Here is an 18,633-nt window from a genome sequence, read left to right on the forward strand (position 1 = left end):
AAGAAGGGAGAGAGGAAAGGAGAGGGAGGGAGGAGGGAGGAAGGGAAGGGGGGAAGGAGGGAAGGGAGGAAAAAAAAAGGGCTCAGCTCGAAACTGCTGCCAGTTTTCAGCAGCGCGCACGGCGGCAGCCCCTCCGCCGGACTGCGCGCACCCTCCGCCCGCGGCAGAGCCGCCGCTCCCGGCGCGGGCAGGAGGGGAAGCTCCGGCGGCCGGACCCCTCCCCAGCCCGCGGAGCGGCCCCGCGAGGAGCAGAACTGACGCTTCCCATGCACCGTGCGGGGAACTGAAAGGAAAACGAGGACAGGCGAGAGGCAAGGTAAGGGGCCGCGGCAGCGCGGCTCTGCGCGGCCCGGGGGCGGCCCTGCCGGCACCGAGGTGCGGATCCCGCTGCGGGAGCGCTTCGCTCGGGGCAGTTTTCCCCAGGGACAAATCTGGCAGGGTTGTAAAGAACGAAAAAATGTCCCCGGCAGGGCCGGACCCCCCGGGCTGCCTCCTCCCAGCCGGCCGGGCTGAGCCCGGTGCAGCGCTCACCGGCCCGGGGGCACCGCGGGGCTCCCCCGGCTCTGCCCCCGGCGGGGCTCTCCCCGGACCGCACCCCGCGGGAAGTGGGGCCGTCGGGCCGTGGCTGGATCTGAGATTGGTTGTTTTGACTTTTTTTTTTTTTAATTATTCTTTCCCATTGTCACCGGGGTGATTATTTAAATCTCCATTTTGGAAAGTTGCATTTCACCCAGGGCGGCCAGGCAGAGATTTCCCGGAGACAGGGTGTGCAGAGAGCCCTGCGTCCCCTCCCCGCAGCTACATCCTATCTCCTCTCTCCCTTTGTTGGCAGATTTGGGCATTAAAAAAAAAAAAAAAAAAGAAAGAAAAAAAAAAAGATGCGAGGGTTTGTTCTGCCCCGAAAGCCGGCAGGGCCCGGCCCCGCTCTCTCTGCACCTGCCTGCCGGGGAGTCCTCCCGTCCCAGTCCCGTGCGGCAGCTTTACGGGGCTTTGCATGATTTAAAATTACCCAGGCACATCGGGGACACGGCCGCTCCTCTCCGCCGGCTCTTTCACCCCCTCGCCTTTTTTTTTTTTTTTTTCTGTTTTTGTATGTGCAAAGTTCCCCTCTTTATCCTCCTTTTGCTTTGGGGTGCTCAGGCTGGAAGGCGAGGAAAAAAAAAAAAAAAAAAAGGGAGAAGCGTCCAGGAGCGAAGCCTGCCTGGATTGATGCAATTTCAATAAGAAAAGCGATTTCACTAAGGGGGTGCGAGTTTCGGTCGCTGGAATTGTTCATCCCCGGAGCATGGAGCATCTTTATTAAACGCAATTATTTTTTCCTCGGAAGTCTAAGCTCCGGCCTGGCTCAGCCAGCCCCGCGGCTCGCAGGGGCAGGCGGCCGTGGGCACTGCCGTTGCCGGGCGTGAGTCGAGTCCCGTTCACCGTGTCGGGTCGGTCCCTCCCCAGCAAAGTTTTGCCTGAGGAGAAACAAATCAAACCTGCGGGATCGGCCTCGTTCGTCCCTCTTGCAACGCAGCTCCCGAAATAACCTTGAAAGAAAGAAAGAAAGAAAAAAAAAATATATATATATACGTAAAATTAAAGAGAGATCCTGCAAACGAAATATTTCCTGGCAGCGCCTGAAAAAGAGAATTATACCTTTTTCTGGACAAAGCTGTGCGTGTGCAACCCCCCCCCCCCTTCCCCACGCACGCATTTCTCTTCGGGAACTTGCACAAAAGGCGGTTTTGTGGGCAGGCTGGGGTCTGCTTGAGGCTTTTCCTCCCCTTTATTTTGCAGCTGAGCGAGCCGGGGGGCTGCGGGGGCGGTGGGCACCAGGCAAATTGCGGACAAAGCGCAGGTGAAGGCGTGTGCGGGAGCGTGTCGGGAGCGAGACTGGGACCGAGGGTTCCCACGGTGGGGGACATACCCCACAGAAATCCTCTGCGGGATGGGGGATAGCGTATTTAAAAAAACAAGCAAAAGAATTAAAATTTCTGTGATCTATTCCCTTAGTCGTATCTGTCGCGCTTTTTTTTTTTCATTTTGTTTTTCCTTAATGCAGTTTAAGTAAAGATCTTGTGGTTACGAAGTAACTGTGTCACTTTATAACGCTATCAGGAGCCATTAATACGTGCCAGTAACGCAGGACGGGGGGGCCGGGGGAGAAGAAAAGCAAAGCGGAGACAAGACCAGAGGGACAAAAACATCGGGGAAAAAAATTTTTTAAAGGCAGAAAGCAAGAGCTTTCCCTTCCCAAAAAATCCCGAAATATACCCGAGGCGGGCGGGGGGGCTGCTGGCGGGGACCGGCTGTCCGGGGCTCGTACCTGCGGGCGGCGGGAGCCGCTGGCAGAGCCGGCCGCTCCCCAACCTGCGGCGGGGCGGGGGGCCGGGGCGGGACGCCCACGGCAGGCCCTCCCAGCCCCCTCCCCGCCGGCGAGCAGCCTCCTTCCCCGGTCCGCCCCGGGGCTCGCACATCGCCCGCCGGCACCGGGAGCTCCGCGGCCCCGTGCGCGGCTGAGCACTGAGCACTTCTCTCCCTCTTCTTCTTTCTTTTCACGGAGTTTTCCTGCCCTCCCTGCGTGCGGCTGTGGGTTGCACCTCGGGGAGGCAGCGGGGCAATGTCGCACGGGAGGTCTCGACCCCCAGGTCTCGGTTCACCGGGAGAGAGAGTGGCCCTCAGGGGGCTGCCGGGGGCACCCCAGGAAGGGGTGTCTGGAGGAACGTGCCCTGGGGTCTGCGGGTCCCACCCCCGTTCTCCTCAGATACAATTTTTCTCCGATCCAAACACTCAGAATGAAGGGGGGGAAAAAGAGGAAGGATCCCCTCTCCGGACATGTAAATAAATGCTCCGTGTGCGGCGCCGGCTTATTTGTTTTCTGCTTTCGCCTCTGCCCAAGAATAGGTGTCAACTCCATCACATGGCACTACTAACTGTTGCTAAAACATGTTGTCGTCTCCCCCCTCCCTTAACGATATGACATCACTTGTCAATCAAATCAAAATAACCAGTTGTGCTTCCAGATCTGGGGAAGCTCCCTTATTAAAAGAGAAAAATAAATTCCAACAGCAATAACAAAATAAAGTTAATAAAACGGAGCCCGTAGTGCCCGGGGAAAGGAGCGGGGAAAGAAGGTAAACGGGGGGTGGCAGCCGCGGGGTGAAGCAGTGGGGCCCGGTGGACCCTCTCCCGGGAGGCTTGGCAGAAAATTGAGGGAAGAGCTGCTTAACCAGCCGTGTGAGCGGCGGGCTGCGGAGCGGAGCTAAGCCGCTCACCTCCAGCAGCCAGCGCGGTTCGCTGCTGCTCCCGGTGGGTGAATTAATTCAATTAAAAACCTCAGCCGTGCCGCCGGGGCGTTCAGCGGCCGAGACCGGAGCCGGCAGCCGGTTCGCCCGAATCAGGCAGCGGGGACGGGACGCGTCGGGAATTTAAAAAAAAATTAAATTAAATACAATTAAAAAATAGAACAAAATAAACCAACATACTGCGAGCCGGCCGGCTAGGAAATCTCCCAGCTCAGCCGGTCTCTCAGCAGAAATCCTTCATCCCTGCTGGAGGGGTCATTTATTTTACAAAGGGTTTTAATGGGAGGGGTTGCAGAAGGCGAGAGGTGGGTGAGAGGAGAGGCGCCGGCCGCAGCCGGCACCCGGCGGCGGGGAGTTGGCAGCCGGACCCCCGGCCCGGAGGTGGGGCGGGCGCCGGGGGCCGGTCCCGAGGCGGCACGGCCGGAGCCACCGCCGCCGCCCGCTCGCCCCTTTTGTTTTGCTTCGCCTGCCGGGCCTCGGGTAACCCGAGACGGGGGCTTCAGGGAGCCCTGGCCGGGCAGCGCCGGGGTCTGCCTCGCCATAAATCAAGCCGCCTGATTAATCTTTACAATTTGTCTTTTAAAACAAACACGAACGAATTATCAGCTCGTTAACTGCGATTTTATCACCTGCCTAAAACAAACAGCCCACCCCGCTTCCCCCCGCCAAAAATACCCAAAAATCGCGTCCCCGTGCTGATGGCAGGAGGGCAGTAATTAAAACATCCATATTAATTAATAAGAGTGTAGCGAGGAGCTGCATTTCGCTGGCGGTCGGGAACGGGAGCCGGAGAGGCCCTGGTGATCCCGGCTGACCGCCGCCCTTTTCTAGCGGCCGGGACTCCCCGGGCATGGTGCACCCCGGCCCCGGCAGCCTCCGGCTGTGGGTAGAACGAGACGCCGAGGGGATCTATCTGCAACGGCTCGAGTTTATTTTATACTCACCTTTCTTTAAAAACATCAAAAAATCCATTTTCGGGTGATACTTGGGTGATTTTGGTGCATGTAGAAAGAAAATCGCTTCGGAAGGAAAAGCCGGATTTTTGGAAAGCTCGCTTGGTTTTCTCTCTGCCTTTTAACTTTCCCTTTTAAAAATTGTTTTTAAAAAATTTTTGCTTTGTTTCCCTTTCCTCCCGGGCACCACCGGACTAAAGCTCCCGGGCACGCTCCGCAGCGCGGGGGGCATTTGCCCTCCCGAGCCCCGGCCCCTCTCCCACCAAGCCCGGCCCAGCGCCTGTCCCCGGCCTGCCCGGGCCAACCAGCCCGTCCCGGGAGAAGCCGGCTCCACCGCCCCTTCCGCGCCCGGCAGCCACCGGAGGAGCTGCTGCCCGGCCCCACCGCTTGCGACCCCCCCGCAGCGGCAGGAGGGGGCGAGGGGCGCCGCGGTCCCGGCGCCACCGCGCAGCCCCGAGGTCAGGGGGCCGGGAGGAGCGGGACGCCCGGGCTTTGGGTGCAGGCGGCGTCAGAGGAGAGGATGCGGACGGGGGGAGCATAATCGCCTCCCCCTGTCCCAACCTTTAGCCGCCCCAGTACAGTCCCCGCTCCACCGCCCCGCCGGGCTGCGCTGTGGGTCCCCCCGGGGGGCTGCGCTGAGGGTCCTCTGGGGGAAGGTTATAGGGGGATAACGAGTGGTGATGGGGGAATAGTAAGAGAGGGAGCCCCATGTCGCTCCGGCCAGACGTGCTCCGCAGCGAGGAAAGGGAGTTTTATTATTATTACCGTCATTATTATTATTATTATTGTTATTATTAAAAAAAAAAAGAAAAGTTCATTTCCTGGCGAATTTGGCAGTGTCGGGTGACGTCAGAGCCCCGGCGTCGTAGTGACTGGGGCGGTCGGGCCGGGGGAGGCCGGCTCCGGCTCCCAACCCCCAGCGCTGCCCGCCGCGGGGGCGGCCCCGGGGGCAGCAGCAGCAGCGGCAGCAGCAGCATCCTCGGGGCCGCCCCTCTCCCCCCGCCCGCAGCCCCCCGGTGGGGCCCGGCGCAGCCCGCACGGCCCCGACCGCTCCCGTGCCCCCTGCCCTGGTCGCGCCGTCGGGCTGGAGCCGCGGCCGCTGCCCGGCGAGCGGAGGGGCTGCTCTCCGCCGCGATCCCCGGGCAGGGACAGCGTCCTCGCCCCGCGCCCAGCTAGGAGGGTTGAAGGATTGCGATCAGCGCTTCCCTTTTCCCCCGAAAGCAGCGGCTGAGGAACGGGAGAGGAGCGCCTGGGAAACGGGACCTGCAGCAGAGCCCTGCGGCGTTCGGGGGAGTCGTGCCTTTCCCATTATTATTATTTTCCGCCCCCAAAGCGGACCGGTTTATCCGCACCTTCGGGGGGTGGCGGAGCCAGACCCGCGCCCCGGCTGCTGCCGCTGAATTGCGCCGAAAACGCCTGTTGATTCGGGATGCACCTCCGCTCCCCGCCCCAAAACACATGAGTAATTGCAAATATTAAAACAGTGATGTTTGGTTTTCGTTATTAATTATTTTAAGAAAAAAGTGTGAAAATGGAAAAAAAAAACCCGTGTTAGCGATGTGGCAGACCCACCGCGAAGGCTGTACCCCCTCCCAGCGTCCTTGTGCCCCAGCCCGGCCCGGCTCGGCTCGGCTTGGCTACCCGGGCCCACGGTCGCCAGCCAAGCTCAGTCCGGGTCCGTCCCAAGCGCTGCGGGCCGGGGAGCAGGCAGGGTCCATCCCTGCTCCGCAGCCGGCCCGGCGCGGCCCCGCTGCCCGGGCCCTGCTCGTCCCGTCGGTCTCCGGGGTCGGCGCAGAGCCTCGCAATTATTTGTTTTTAATTATTCTTTCCTGATACAGACGGTTATTTCAAACTAACATGACCACGCTGAGGTTTGTCCCGCTCCCGGCTGCGCTCTGCTGTGCCTGATTTAAGGGGTTTTAGCATATTTATCTCCCCGGTGCCGATTTCCAGCCCCGGGCATCCCGGCGGCGGCGCTGGAAGTCGCGGCTCGGCGGCGGGCCAGCACCCGGCAGAGTCGGCCCCATCGCCGAGCCCTTCCCGCACTCCATCTTCGCTCGGCCCCCCCGGCCCCCCCTCTCCCCACTCCGCATCCCCGCACTCCCCGGCGGGACCCCCTCTATTTTGCCGTCCCCGCCCCGCAGGGGCGTGCAGCGCCCGGGCGGGGAAAGCCCCCACGGCGCTGCAGGGCGAGGATGCTGCGAGCAGGGGAAGGGGGGCGGAGGAGGGGGTCTGCCGCGCTCCCCCCCCCCCCGGGCTGGCTCCGTTTGGGGCCGGGGTGCGGTTGGGGGCGGTGTGGGGCAGCGGGATTGGCTGGCCCGGCCGCCGGCCCTGCGCGCCCCGGCCCGTCTGCGGCGCCGCGGCCAGCTGGCGCCAGCGCTCATATAGGATGCGCGGGGATGGGACCGAGCCGGCCAGAGCAGCGGCTTTGCCATCTGAGTAACACCCTCCAGCCAACCTCCTCTGCTCCTCCGGCGCTCGCTCTGCCTTTCCCCCCCCCCTCCCTCTTCGCTTTTTAAATTCCCCCTCCGTTCTCCCCCTCTTTGCGGCACTCGCATCCTCCACGCCGGCATCCATCGCCACCCAGCCTCCCGCGCCGGGTAAGTGTGGGGCGCGGGGGGGGGGGGGGGGTCGCCGCGCCACTGCCAGGGCGCACTCGCTGCTTTCTCTAAACACCCTTTTCTCCGCTCTTCTCCTTCTCTCCCCCCTCCCTATTTCTCCCCCTCCTTTTCCTTTTGTGTCAGTTGGAGTTCTTGCTAGAACTACGCTATATTAGTTCTGCCGTTCTTCCTTTTTCACCCCGCTTTTGAAGCCAGCTGGAAAAACTCCTATTGACGTTTCTAGCGAGGGGGGGGAAAGGAAGCTTTTCCCTTTTTTTCCTTTTTCTTTTTTTTTTTCTCCTTTTTTTCCTTTTTGTTTTTGGTTAAGAGTTTGAAATGGGATCTCTGTTTATTTTGTGGGGCAATGAGCAGGGAGGGAGCAAGACAAGGACTTTTGGGGAGAGGATATTTTTGGAAGGGAGGAGGGGCTCTGCTTCCACCTCCCCATCCATGTACCTCCGGGAAAAGAAGCCGGCCGGGAGCCGGCCCGGCGAGCAGCGCACCCAGGGCTGCCGAGCTGCTAAACCCTCCCGCCTCTCCCTACAGGTGCTGCCCTGGCGCTTCCTCGGACCTGCCTACGCTACCCGCCTGTTGACAGAGGGACACGCTGACTTCGGGGGTCCTCCCCCGCGCCTCAGAGGGCGCGCTCCAGTCACCCGGCGGTGTTCTTTCTAAGAAAAGCCACCCCAATCTCTTAAAACCCACCAGGCAGCGCCAAAAGCGACCCTCCGAGCAGCACCCCCCGCCCCCACCGAGCGCAGCTCGCTCCTGGCCTGGGGGTGGGTGGGACGGGAGGCCCAAGGCCATGGAGGTGGCCACGGATCAGCCTCGCTGGATGGCCCACCACGCCGTGCTCAACGGGCAGCACCCCGAGAGCCACCACCCCGGGCTGGCTCACAACTACATGGAACCAGCGCAGCTCCTACCTCCGGATGAAGTCGACGTCTTCTTCAACCACCTGGACTCCCAGGGCAACCCTTACTACGCCAATTCCGCCCACGCCCGGGCCAGGGTCTCCTACAGCCAGGCACACGGTAAATCAGCACTCCGGCCCCTTCCCCGCCGTCTCGGCAGCGCTCCGGGCCCCGCCGTACGGGCCGCGGGTGTCCTGCGCGGGGGTGAGAAGTTTCACTCGGGGCCGCTTCGGTGTGTCGGAGCCGGGGAAAAGGAGATCGAAAACAGGATAGAAAGCCAGGCACGGGTGAATTTTAACCCTAGGGATATCCTAGGGATAGCGGAGGGGAGGGAAAGAAAGGGGGGAGGTGAGAGAGGAAGGGGAAATAGTGTGCGCACAGGCTAAAACTTCTCAGACACGGCTACTTCCCGGATGCAAAATACAAACCGATACAAACCGATTCAAACCGGCGATGGATTTTATTTGGGGATGGTTTTAGCAGCCGAAGAGAGAGCGTTACGGCAGCTCAGAAAGATAGAGCAAAAAGGGGTTTGCTGCTTATTCCCAGGAATGGGGTGGGAGGAAAGGGGGTGCCTGAGTCCCCCTCCTGCTCCCCTTGCTCCTTCTTGCCGGGCTGGCTGGTGTCTCCCTCGGATGGGACAGGGCGAAGGGGCTGCTGCATCAGCCTGGCTGCTCTTCCCCGAGTTGTGAAGTCTCTCCCGCAGCTGCCTGCCCTCCGGCTGCAGACCGAGGAGCTGCCCCAGCCACGGGGAGCTGGGGTCTTCTCCGAGGCGCTCCGGGCTGAGCCGCCCCACGCTGATTCCAAACGCTCTTGTGTTTCTACAGCCCGCCTGACCGGGAGTCAAATGTGCCGGCCTCATCTTATCCACAGCCCCGGGATCCCTTGGCTGGACAGCAGCAAGGCGGCACTGTCTGCCCATCACCACAACCCCTGGACCGTCAGCCCCTTCACCAAGACACCCCTGCACCCCTCGGCGGCCGGAGCGCCTGGAGCCATCTCGGTGTACCCGGGCAGTAGCACCTCCAGCACCGCCTCCGTGTCTTCGCTCACCCCGGCCTCGCACTCCGGCTCCCACCTCTTCGGGTTCCCCCCGACCCCTCCCAAGGAAGTGTCCCCAGACCCCAACTCCACCAGCGCCGCCTCCCCTTCTTCCTCTGCCGGGGCTCGGCAGGAGGACAAAGACAGCATCAAGTACCAAGTGTCGCTGTCGGAGGGGATGAAGATGGAGAGCGCCAGCCCGCTCAGAAGCAGCCTCACCAGCATGGGGGCCCAGCCCTCCACCCACCACCCCATCCCCACCTACCCCTCCTACGTGCCAGCAGCCCACGACTACAGCAGCAGCCTCTTCCACCCGGGCAGCTTTCTGGGGGGCCCCGCGTCCAGCTTCACCCCCAAGCCGCGGAGCAAGGCCAGGTCCTGTTCGGGTAAGTGTCGCACCCCGCGGCTTCCCCAGCGTGTCCCGGCTGAAGGGCTGCGCTCCCGGGGCTGCGTGCGGGTGGCTGCGCCGGCTGTTGGGGTGAGGGTGTGGGCTGCTGCGAGGCTGCGTGCTTGTGTTGGCCCTCTTCGGGACAGAAGGACAGGTGACTGCTTGGTTCTGCTTTTCTGGGCTTTTAAAACTAGGAGATGGAGCTCGGACCAGGCTCCTGTGGGTGCCAATGCACCCAGGCACTGGCCCCGGGCCGCTGAAGGGGCCGCGGGGCACGGGACCAGGGCAGTCTGAGCCAGCAGACCACGTTGTACAAAGAGGGATTTATATGGAGAAAGAAACCCAAACCCTTTTCCTCGGAGAAAAGGAGGCCTCGGCCTCCCGAGGGGCTCAGGCTCGACCCTGCTCCCTCAAGTCAGGCAAACCCCCATGGATGACACATGGGGACTTCCCAGCGATAGGTACTTCTCCCTCCATAATTTCCACGTCTCTCCATTAACAACACCCAAGGCCGCGCAGTGCAAGATGAAAGCGAAACTTCCCTGGTCGGTCCCCTTCAGATCGCAGAGGGCCTTCTTCCCTTCGCATTTTACAAGAGCAAAAGTTCAAATATAGTTTACATACCAGTGCAAAAGACTAAGGTGTCCAGTCATTGCTAACTTACTGCGGCCTAACTTTAACCAGAAGATACTTCCTCCCCCCTCCCCCCCGCTTTTTTTTACCCTGAATCAGACATATCTCTTCTTCCAAACGATTGCCTGCAGACCTTTCCGTGTTCACAACCCTTTCTTGCATTTCTTCTAAAAGTGCAGTCCTAAATCCGCAAATTAGGCGATGAACCAAGTTTTGACCCCACTTTGAAATCGCAGTAGTTATACAGCTAGACACAAATTATGACGATTTCTATAATTCTACTGACCTTCTTGGTTTAACATTCTCACCAGTGGAAGAAAATGAACTGCAATATATTGGGACTGAATTTAGACAGCTCTTTAAAAATAAATGGCTCTATAGGCATTTGCATATGTATTCTATTGAACATATTTGCTTATGAATACACTACATGTTTTTATTTAAGTAGACAATAATTTAGAAATGTGATCTCTTATGAGTTTTGCAACAAAAATACCAGCTATTTTACAAGCTCATCACTACTGTTTCAAATAATTCCTCGGAGGGGAAAAAAATAGACTCTTTCTCTGCCATTATTCCAGGCAGTTGCATGTATGTACATGTATGTAGTTTTCGGTAGTGCATGCAAGAGAAACTACAGGCAATTGGTAGCCCAAACCTCCTGAGTTTGGAAACTGATTCAAGATCCAGGTCTCTAAAGATAGAGGCATCCTGAGTAGCTTTTTAAAAAATTTTTATCCTGTAGCTGCTGATGATTTTTAGAAGGGGGAAGCAAGGACCCTTTTTGTTTTGTTTTACAGTTGCTTCTTTTTTTCCCCCCCTCTGTAAGGGAGCTCCCAGTGCAAGGAACTGGGGAAAGTTCGTGACCACTGAGTGTTTTTGTAGGAAAACTAAGACTCACGACAGGACGACTCCTGCAGCTTCCTGCCCTAGGAGGGACAAAAGCTACAAATGCAGCGCCGCAGAGCTCCCCTCATTTTTCACTCTAGACTGTGTTGTTTAAAAGCTACCCATTCCCTAGATTAAAGCAGACACAAGCCTCGCTGAACTCAACATGGCCTGCTTCAGTTATTAGCAAAAAGAATTTCCTTTCCAGTTAAATACTGTAGGATTTGCATAAACTGTATTAAGAGAGATTTCTGTATTAAGCAGACCTGCCGTCAAACCATCCAAGGCAAATGAACTTTTAGCAGGAAGCTTTCTGATGGAGAAACAGATATCTAGGAGTTACATGTTGTGTTTTATTTAATACAGCCATTCTACAATGCCATGTTTATCACATTGTACTACTAAAACTAATAATGAAGGTAAACTGCTCCCTACCAAATCCAAACTGGATTGTTGAAAAATCACAGAAACAGAAAAGCACTCATAAGCCTGTTTTTTACAGTAATACCCAGTGAAACTGAACTTTCTCAATGAACAGCATTAACAGTGTTTTTCTGCCTTTAGAACAAAAATCATAAGTGAGTCTCTGGTATTCTGTATCCATTCCCAGTCTGCTCGGCTCTGCTTTCTCATCCTGTAGCATTTGCAACAAAAAGGAAAGTGCAAAATTGAAGGTCTTTTTGCTTAGATTTAATTCTAGAAAACCTCTTCCTCTGACTCGCTCTTTCAACGTGTTGTGTTTTTGCAGGTGTGTGTGCTTGTGTGCACGTGCACAGGTGTTTTTGTGGCAGGGGAACACAGGATTTCACCACGGGAGTGCAATAGATACAGGAGGGGAGTGGTGCCCAGTGCAGACTGAGGGAGTTCTCCTTGCTGAAACCATAACTTCCATCTGACACAGTACGAGTGTCACTCTTTCTCACCTTGCAGAGAGCACTGCCTGTTCCTGATCGTGACATAAAATACTCACTGGAGCCTGGGAGTTCTCGAAACACTGAGCTCCTTGCTGCACGTGCTGTAGATGTCACTGCTGTCTGATTGTGCTTAATTAACAGAATTAACACACTGTTTTGACTCCTGAAAAATGCCTAAAGGATAATGCAAAAAGACTTTGTGAATTTGTTTTTAAAGAAAGAAATCCGGTTTCTTCGTGTTTCCATTTAGAAGGCAGAGAGTGTGTGAACTGCGGAGCCACTGCTACCCCTCTCTGGAGAAGAGACGGCACCGGGCATTACCTGTGTAACGCCTGCGGGCTCTACCACAAAATGAACGGTCAAAACCGACCTCTCATTAAACCCAAGCGAAGGCTGGTAGGTGTCTCTATTTCTCCTGGGTTTGGGGATAAATAAGGCAAAAGGACCACACACAGGCACAAGTCAATCGTGCCTCATCTCTGCTCGGCCCCTGCGTGGAGCCGAGCTGTACTGTACACGGGGGTCAGTCACGGCGAGGTCACTGCCGTGCCTCGGGGCACATCTCCCCCTCCACCCCTCCGCCCCATCCCGGCTCAGACCACCGAGCCTGCCTCCGTCCCCAGCCTCCCTGCCGCTCACAGTGCATGCGGGATATCGTGTGTCCGTCTCCCCGTTTATCCTCAGATGACAGCTTTTAATTTAATTCCTCATTTATTTGGCCTCTTGGGACGGTTTGGGCACACACTGGGAGCGAAAGGGTTATGAGCATGAATGTCCTCCACCATGTACTAAAAAAAAGTTCCAGCTCCAGAAAAGCAAAACAAATCAGATGAGTCAAAGCTACTGCTCCCTACTTAAAAATTATTTGTATAAAAGCCATGAAGTAATTTTCACTCTTATATTCTCTGGCAATATTAATATTGGTTCCCTCCCCAGACAATCCCCTACTGTTAAAAAAAAAATCCCATTATTTTTCCATGGAGTCACCTATACTTTGTATTTTCATTTGACTGATTTAAAAAAAAAAGTCCTTTCTAAGCTCCTGGTAGTAGTTTCCTATCCGGATATCTGTACGTTAAAGATAAGGAAACTTTGTGTATCTGTTTCCTGACTCTAAAAGCTTTAGAGAGTTTCTATAGGCAAGCCTTGCCAGTCATGCTTGCTGTTTTGAAATTTCTAATACACTCTACTCCACAAATAATGCGTAAAATGCTAAGAATAATAAATATATTTTTTGGAGCTTTGTGATTTATGGTGCCTAAGTCTCCTAGCTATTCGTGGGCAAGTTTCAATGAGGTTTAGAGAGCAGAAAATTGGCATTACTGTTCTAACACTGGGATGGGATACAGAAGATTTCTGTCGTGAGTCAGAATTTCAGCTATGCAAGCTTCTTAATGACTTGCCTTCTAAAGTGACTGACATATAGAAAAATGTTAAGACAACAGTGTAACATTATCGTCTCTCAGGCTCAAGTGCTTTCCAGACTGAATGGGACAGGCCATAGAGTTAAGCAGCATAGTTGAGTATCAGTAAGCCATCTCAAATATGCAAACATAGGTCTCCACCTTCCAGTGTGTTGGGAGACTGTTATACTTAGCTCACTGTGCAAGGTTTGGGGGGCACTGGAGAGGTTTTCTTTTAGTGTAGTTGTTCAAATGTTTAGTTTTGTTTTAATTGATTTACAGCTTTGTTTATTGCCCCTTTTTCCACTGTAGTTTGCTTGTTTGCGGGGGAGAGGAGATGGCCATCTTTGGGAATTTGTTCATCTGCCATGCAACAGCAAAGTGATCGTATTAATAATGTCAGCGTTTGGACGTCTGGCATTAATTGTGTTTGGGTTGCATGAGTGCATTTGCAGTAGGGGGTACCCCCTCTTTCTGCATTTGGCCTGTTCTCACAGGCGTGTAAGGCACTGAAATATATGAGTCTCCGAGGGCCTGATTCTTGCCTAAAGCTGCTGAGCCGTCCATCAGCTTTGGGAAAGTTACAGAGGGCCATGATGTAAATCAGGAGCAAGTGAGAACAGAACCCTGTGCTCCTTTTTGGTGAGCGGGCTGGGCTGCGTCCAGCGGCGCCAGCTCCCCACCGGGGCCGGCGAGCAGGGAGTGCACGGAGTTCTCTGGGAATCCCACTGCCCCGGGACTGGCTCTGTGCTCACGGAGATTTGCTGTGAGCTCTGTTGCTGCTTCACCCCACGGCTCTCCATGGCTAATTGCAGAAATATCCAGGGATTGAGGCCCCTGGGGAACAACCACGATTGATACGCTCTAGGAAGTAAACTCCAATTTAAGAAAATACTGAGTTCCTCAGCATTAATTCAGTAGTACAAAATGGACTTGGTATTTTGACCACTTCTAGAGGCAGGGCTGAAGGTTTCTAATACAAAATAATTTCCCAAAATACGGGGTGCAGTTAGGCTGTCCATAACACTTTATACGTCACTGTCCATGCACAAAGGACGCTTTATCGTGGGGTCTGCTAGACAAGGGCCCATCCAGGAATCACGGCCGCCTGCTGTTCTACTTTTCCTGTTCTTGTTTTGGGAGGTGGGTGAATGTTTGGGCATTTTTCTTTCCCCTCACCTTGGTTTCAGCAGAACAATAGTTTTAGGAAAGGGTGGTTGATTTTTGGTGGTTTTGTTTAATTTTAAGACAGTTGTTTGAGGGCTTGTCAGCTAAGGAACTAAGTAGGGACAGAGGCGGCAGACGGGTCAGCGTCAGCGGAATCATTGCTGCAAGGCATGAAATTTGGTTTGCTAAATATTTAAAGAAAGTTGGAGCCAGTTTTGTTTTCTCCCTTTCACTTGTAAATGCAAACTGAATTTTCAGTGATGGCTCTGATAAATACTGCACCCAGCTAAGTAATGTGGTTAATTTTCTTTTGTGTCCATCTTTCAAGGGCCAGAGTAGGGGTAAAAATCACATTCTTAATGATTCCCTGTTTTCAAGCACAGTCCCAACATTGGCACAGACTAAATAGGAAAAAGAAAAAAGGCAAATGCTTTTTCATGATGCATTCTAGAATCCTGCAAAGGGAAAATTTGAAAAAGTCAAGAATATTTTTCCGCCCTCTAAAATTTTTGTTTGTGGAATCGGAGATTCATTGTTTCTCTTCTTACTTCCCTTGCACACAGAGTGCCACGGGGCTTAAAACTGCAGTTTGCATAGGAGAATATTTAAATTTAAACAAAAACGTAACGGCCATAAAACGTAAAACTGACAGCAGCTTTCCTCCAGCCCTGATGCTCTGTAAAATCTTAGTTACTAGTTCTCCCCAAACTAAATATTGAGTCCAATTTGACCTTTCTCGTGATCTCCCTCCGCCTGGTGATACATTTTAATTTTCTTTTTCTTTTGGTTAGTCAGCGGCCAGGAGAGCAGGGACTTGTTGTGCCAACTGTCAGACAACCACCACGACCTTATGGCGACGTAATGCAAACGGGGACCCAGTTTGTAATGCCTGCGGACTCTACTATAAATTGCACAATGTGAGTATTTACTCATCTCATGTGTCGCTGCTTGCCTAGCCTGGATTGATGTCTTAACTGCATGGTGTACACTAGGCTTTTATTGGTTTCAGGGGTTTGGTTGTTGTTTTATTCCTTCCCCCCCCGTCTCTAAGGTTCCCCTGGGAAGTGACAGCCGTTCTTTGTCAGCATAGTGATGCTAAGTTCAGTGACATTACAATGTATTAGCTTGGCTTCTAACGCTTGGGCAAACCAGGCAAAATAGAACTGCCACACTTGGTTTTAACTAAGCGGGTTTTGTGTGCCGTTTCCCTCCAGAATCAGAGGCCATTCAGAATGGGCTCTGTGCAAAAATTGATCCTGATGGGCTATCTTCATTTTGACTTGTAAAAAAGTAATTATATCTAAGGCTTTGTTGTATTATTTTTTTTTAAAGAAATTAATCCTAAGCAGGAACACTTGATACGTTGGAACGTTATTTGCACTGTAAGTAACAGAGGTTACTGGTATACAATTGCTCATGTCTTAGGACTGAATTTGGGTCAGCATGTGCCTCCTAGTTTGATCTTCTGTTAGGAAATGAATGAGGACTGAGGGTAAGCCTACGGGAAAGAGAGTCATCAGCTGCCAAATTCAGTTCAATTTGTTTTTCATGTCTAGGGGTTTTTTTTGTGTGTGGTTTTATTAAACAAATCAATATAAACAAGTTCTGCAGAGAGAAACACCATTTTTTTTGGCCAGAAAAAGGTCTCCATCCAGGAAAAACACATGGGGGCTGTCCAAATATTTTCATTTTTGCACAATAAGGTCATTTTGTCTGCATGAGCCTGATTTTCTCATTTCTTGCAGGTGAACAGGCCTCTGACCATGAAAAAGGAAGGAATTCAGACCAGGAATAGGAAGATGTCCAACAAATCAAAGAAAAGCAAGAAAGGCTCTGAGTGTTTTGAGGAACTGTCCAAGTGCATGCAGGAGAAGTCGTCTCCCTTCAGCGCTGCTGCCCTTGCCAGTCACATGGCACCCATGGGGCATTTGCCCCCTTTCAGCCACTCTGGACACATCCTACCAACACCTACCCCCATCCACCCATCTTCCAGCATCTCATTTGGACACCCACACCCATCCAGCATGGTTACAGCCATGGGATAAAACCTGATGACCAAGAGACCCACCCAGATATTAAGAACATGGGACTTTGCCTAAGATGACACCAAGTAAGACAATGTTCTGCCAAGAGGAGAATGTAGGGACGGCAAAAGGAGACCTTTGCTCCCATGTGGTTTAACTCTTAATGCTGGACTAAAACTTTGCAAGTGATGGGTCTTCTGCAGAAATGTGTAGTGGTGCCTGTAATGCACTTTGCCCCCTCAGGTATAAGAAAAAAGAACTCACCTGTTTGATACTTAATGGTCCAGCAGGAAGCAAAAGATGGCAGAAGCTGAAGGAGAAGGCTTGGAACTGGCTTTCCTTTCTTTTCTCTCCTTGTTATTACTGTGAATATTGTAAAGAGATATAAGCAGCCTCCCAGGATGGAATTGGCTCACTGGAAGCCAGACATGCTGGATTTCTATTGCGGACTTTGTTTGGGATGGGAAAAAAAAAAAGAAGAAAAAAAGCCCTCGAAAAAAAAGAAAGAAAAAAAAAAGAAAGAAAAGGACTTCTTTATTAAACTGTAATTTTTAAAATCAGACACAAAGTCATATTTATTTTGTTTTCCACAAAAAGCCTCAGCCCCTCTGATTGCATGTTTTTGTGCTGTCATTTGCAATGGCTACCCTGTAAGAAAAGCTGCCTTCAAAACAAGGAGGAAAGGAGGAGAGGGGAAATGTACTCGACAGCCCTCTTGGATTAGCTCCATCTATCTTCCATACCAAAGTTACTAGCAAGGGGGAAAAGATTGTGAGGGCGAGGAACAAAGCAAAAATGTAGCCGTAATATGGGATTTTAATATGCCCAAGATGGTGATTATTTTGACACAATTCCTTCATTCTTCTCCCTAACATGAAAGATTTATTTTAAAAAAGAGCCCCTCTCCCAACTACCCTATTGTTCCTCAAACCAGACAACCTAGGTCAGACAAACTGTTGGGGAAAACTCTGGGGAAGGCAATCCTGCACTAGCAAGGGGTGAGATACAGGCATTTACCAAAACTGTGTCGCAGCTAAGTTCTAGCACAGCCAAAACCATCACGGGGCACAAAAACCATCCTGCTCCCAGACTTTAGAGGTTGAAGCATTTTGTTCTGTTGTGTTGGCAGCTGTCGCTTAAAAATGCAGATTAGCTGCTTGGGTAAACTTTGGGCAGTGTGGCCACCATGTCCACACACAGCCAGCGCGTGCTGTCTCAGGCATCCAGGCCCCGGTGGACTTCACAGGGAGGAAGGGCAGAAATGAGGTTGAGATCACTGGAGAGGGGAAAAAGAGAGACAATCAGTTTGAGCTTCACACATCCGTCAAATCCCAGACACAGCGACAGCTGATGAGGGGAAAGCATCGTTCTAAGGGGAACGTCTGTTTTCCGTAGCGGATTTTATATGGAAAAAAAAAAAAGAAGAAAAAAATAAATTTAAATCTCCCGTTAGTAAACCGTATTGTACGTAAATGACCGAAAACAGAGCTATTGCAAATGTGAAGTGTATTCTATTGATTGTTATGATCTGATGCCTCTCGTGAACACAAGCTCCAGTATAACATACAGTGTACATATTTAGCTATACTTCTGATGAAAATGCCCCAATGAACAGAGGGGTTTGATAATGTAAACCACGTAAGCTTAACTCTGTGACAAGCTTTTTATTTTATTTTTTTAAATTTTAACTATTTTGTTGTTGGGTTTTTCTTTTTTTTTTTTTTTTTTTTTTTGGATCAAGCCAAATTGTATCTTTACTGCAAAAGTCCTGCTTTAAAGAAAAAAACAGAATGAAACAAAAAATGGGTGTATGTAAATTTTTTTTAAACCTGTAATTCTAGTATTTTATAATTAAGAACCAAGCAGCCATGAAAATCCTGCTTTCCTCCTTTTTTTTTGGTCTGCGTAGGCATATAGGTGCACTTTGTAAAGAAGTGGAAATAAATGGGAAACTAAACTGGTTGGGAGAAATCATATGAATTTTTAATCTACTGAGGTAAAAAATTAGGTCCTTTTTACTTTTTACCTTTTACAATGGTACAGTTGTACATTATTTGTACCCAACTCAAATTTCTGTAGGATTTGGGCAGAGGGGAAGGGATGTGGGTGAAAGACAGGGATTACTGATACAGTTGACAAAGTGCAATATATTGTCAGTCACTGCAGCATAGACAACAGCAGTTGAGATTTAAATTATTTTGTACTTGTATCAGCATAAAATTCTTCAGTATTTTCTGTTTTTATTTTAATTTTTATTTTGCTTATTTTTGGATTAGTGAACTAAGTTATTGTTAATTATGTACAACATGTTTATATATTGTCTGTAAAAAGTGTATGCTTTCCTCATATTCCTTCAAGGTGAATATTGCTAAGAATAATAAAATACCTTTTTTGTGAAACTACCTGTGCTCTGCTTCATGT

The 18,633-nt window shown here is 52.1% G+C and overlaps 1 protein-coding gene across 2 annotated transcripts; it reads left to right on the forward strand.

Annotated features, from left to right (window-relative positions):
• The first annotated feature begins 232 nt into the window (after positions 1-232).
• On the forward strand, positions 233-18,599 carry GATA2 (GATA binding protein 2). Of its 2 annotated transcripts, none has more exons than XM_069027402.1 (6): positions 233-316; positions 7,387-7,874; positions 8,582-9,181; positions 11,869-12,014; positions 14,980-15,105; positions 15,934-18,599. In XM_069027402.1, exons 2-6 carry the CDS (start codon positions 7,646-7,648, stop codon positions 16,231-16,233), a joined length of 1,401 nt encoding a protein of 466 aa, XP_068883503.1. In that variant the 5' UTR covers positions 233-316; positions 7,387-7,645; the 3' UTR covers positions 16,234-18,599. The 2 variants fall into 2 exon arrangements, with proteins under 2 accessions (XP_068883503.1, XP_068883502.1); XM_069027401.1 differs by lacking the exon at positions 233-316 and adding an exon at positions 6,584-6,840.
• Positions 18,600-18,633: the final 34 nt, after the last annotated feature.

Source organism: Aphelocoma coerulescens, chromosome 12, assembly GCF_041296385.1.
Source record: "Aphelocoma coerulescens isolate FSJ_1873_10779 chromosome 12, UR_Acoe_1.0, whole genome shotgun sequence".
Taxonomy (NCBI): domain Eukaryota; kingdom Metazoa; phylum Chordata; class Aves; order Passeriformes; family Corvidae; genus Aphelocoma; species Aphelocoma coerulescens.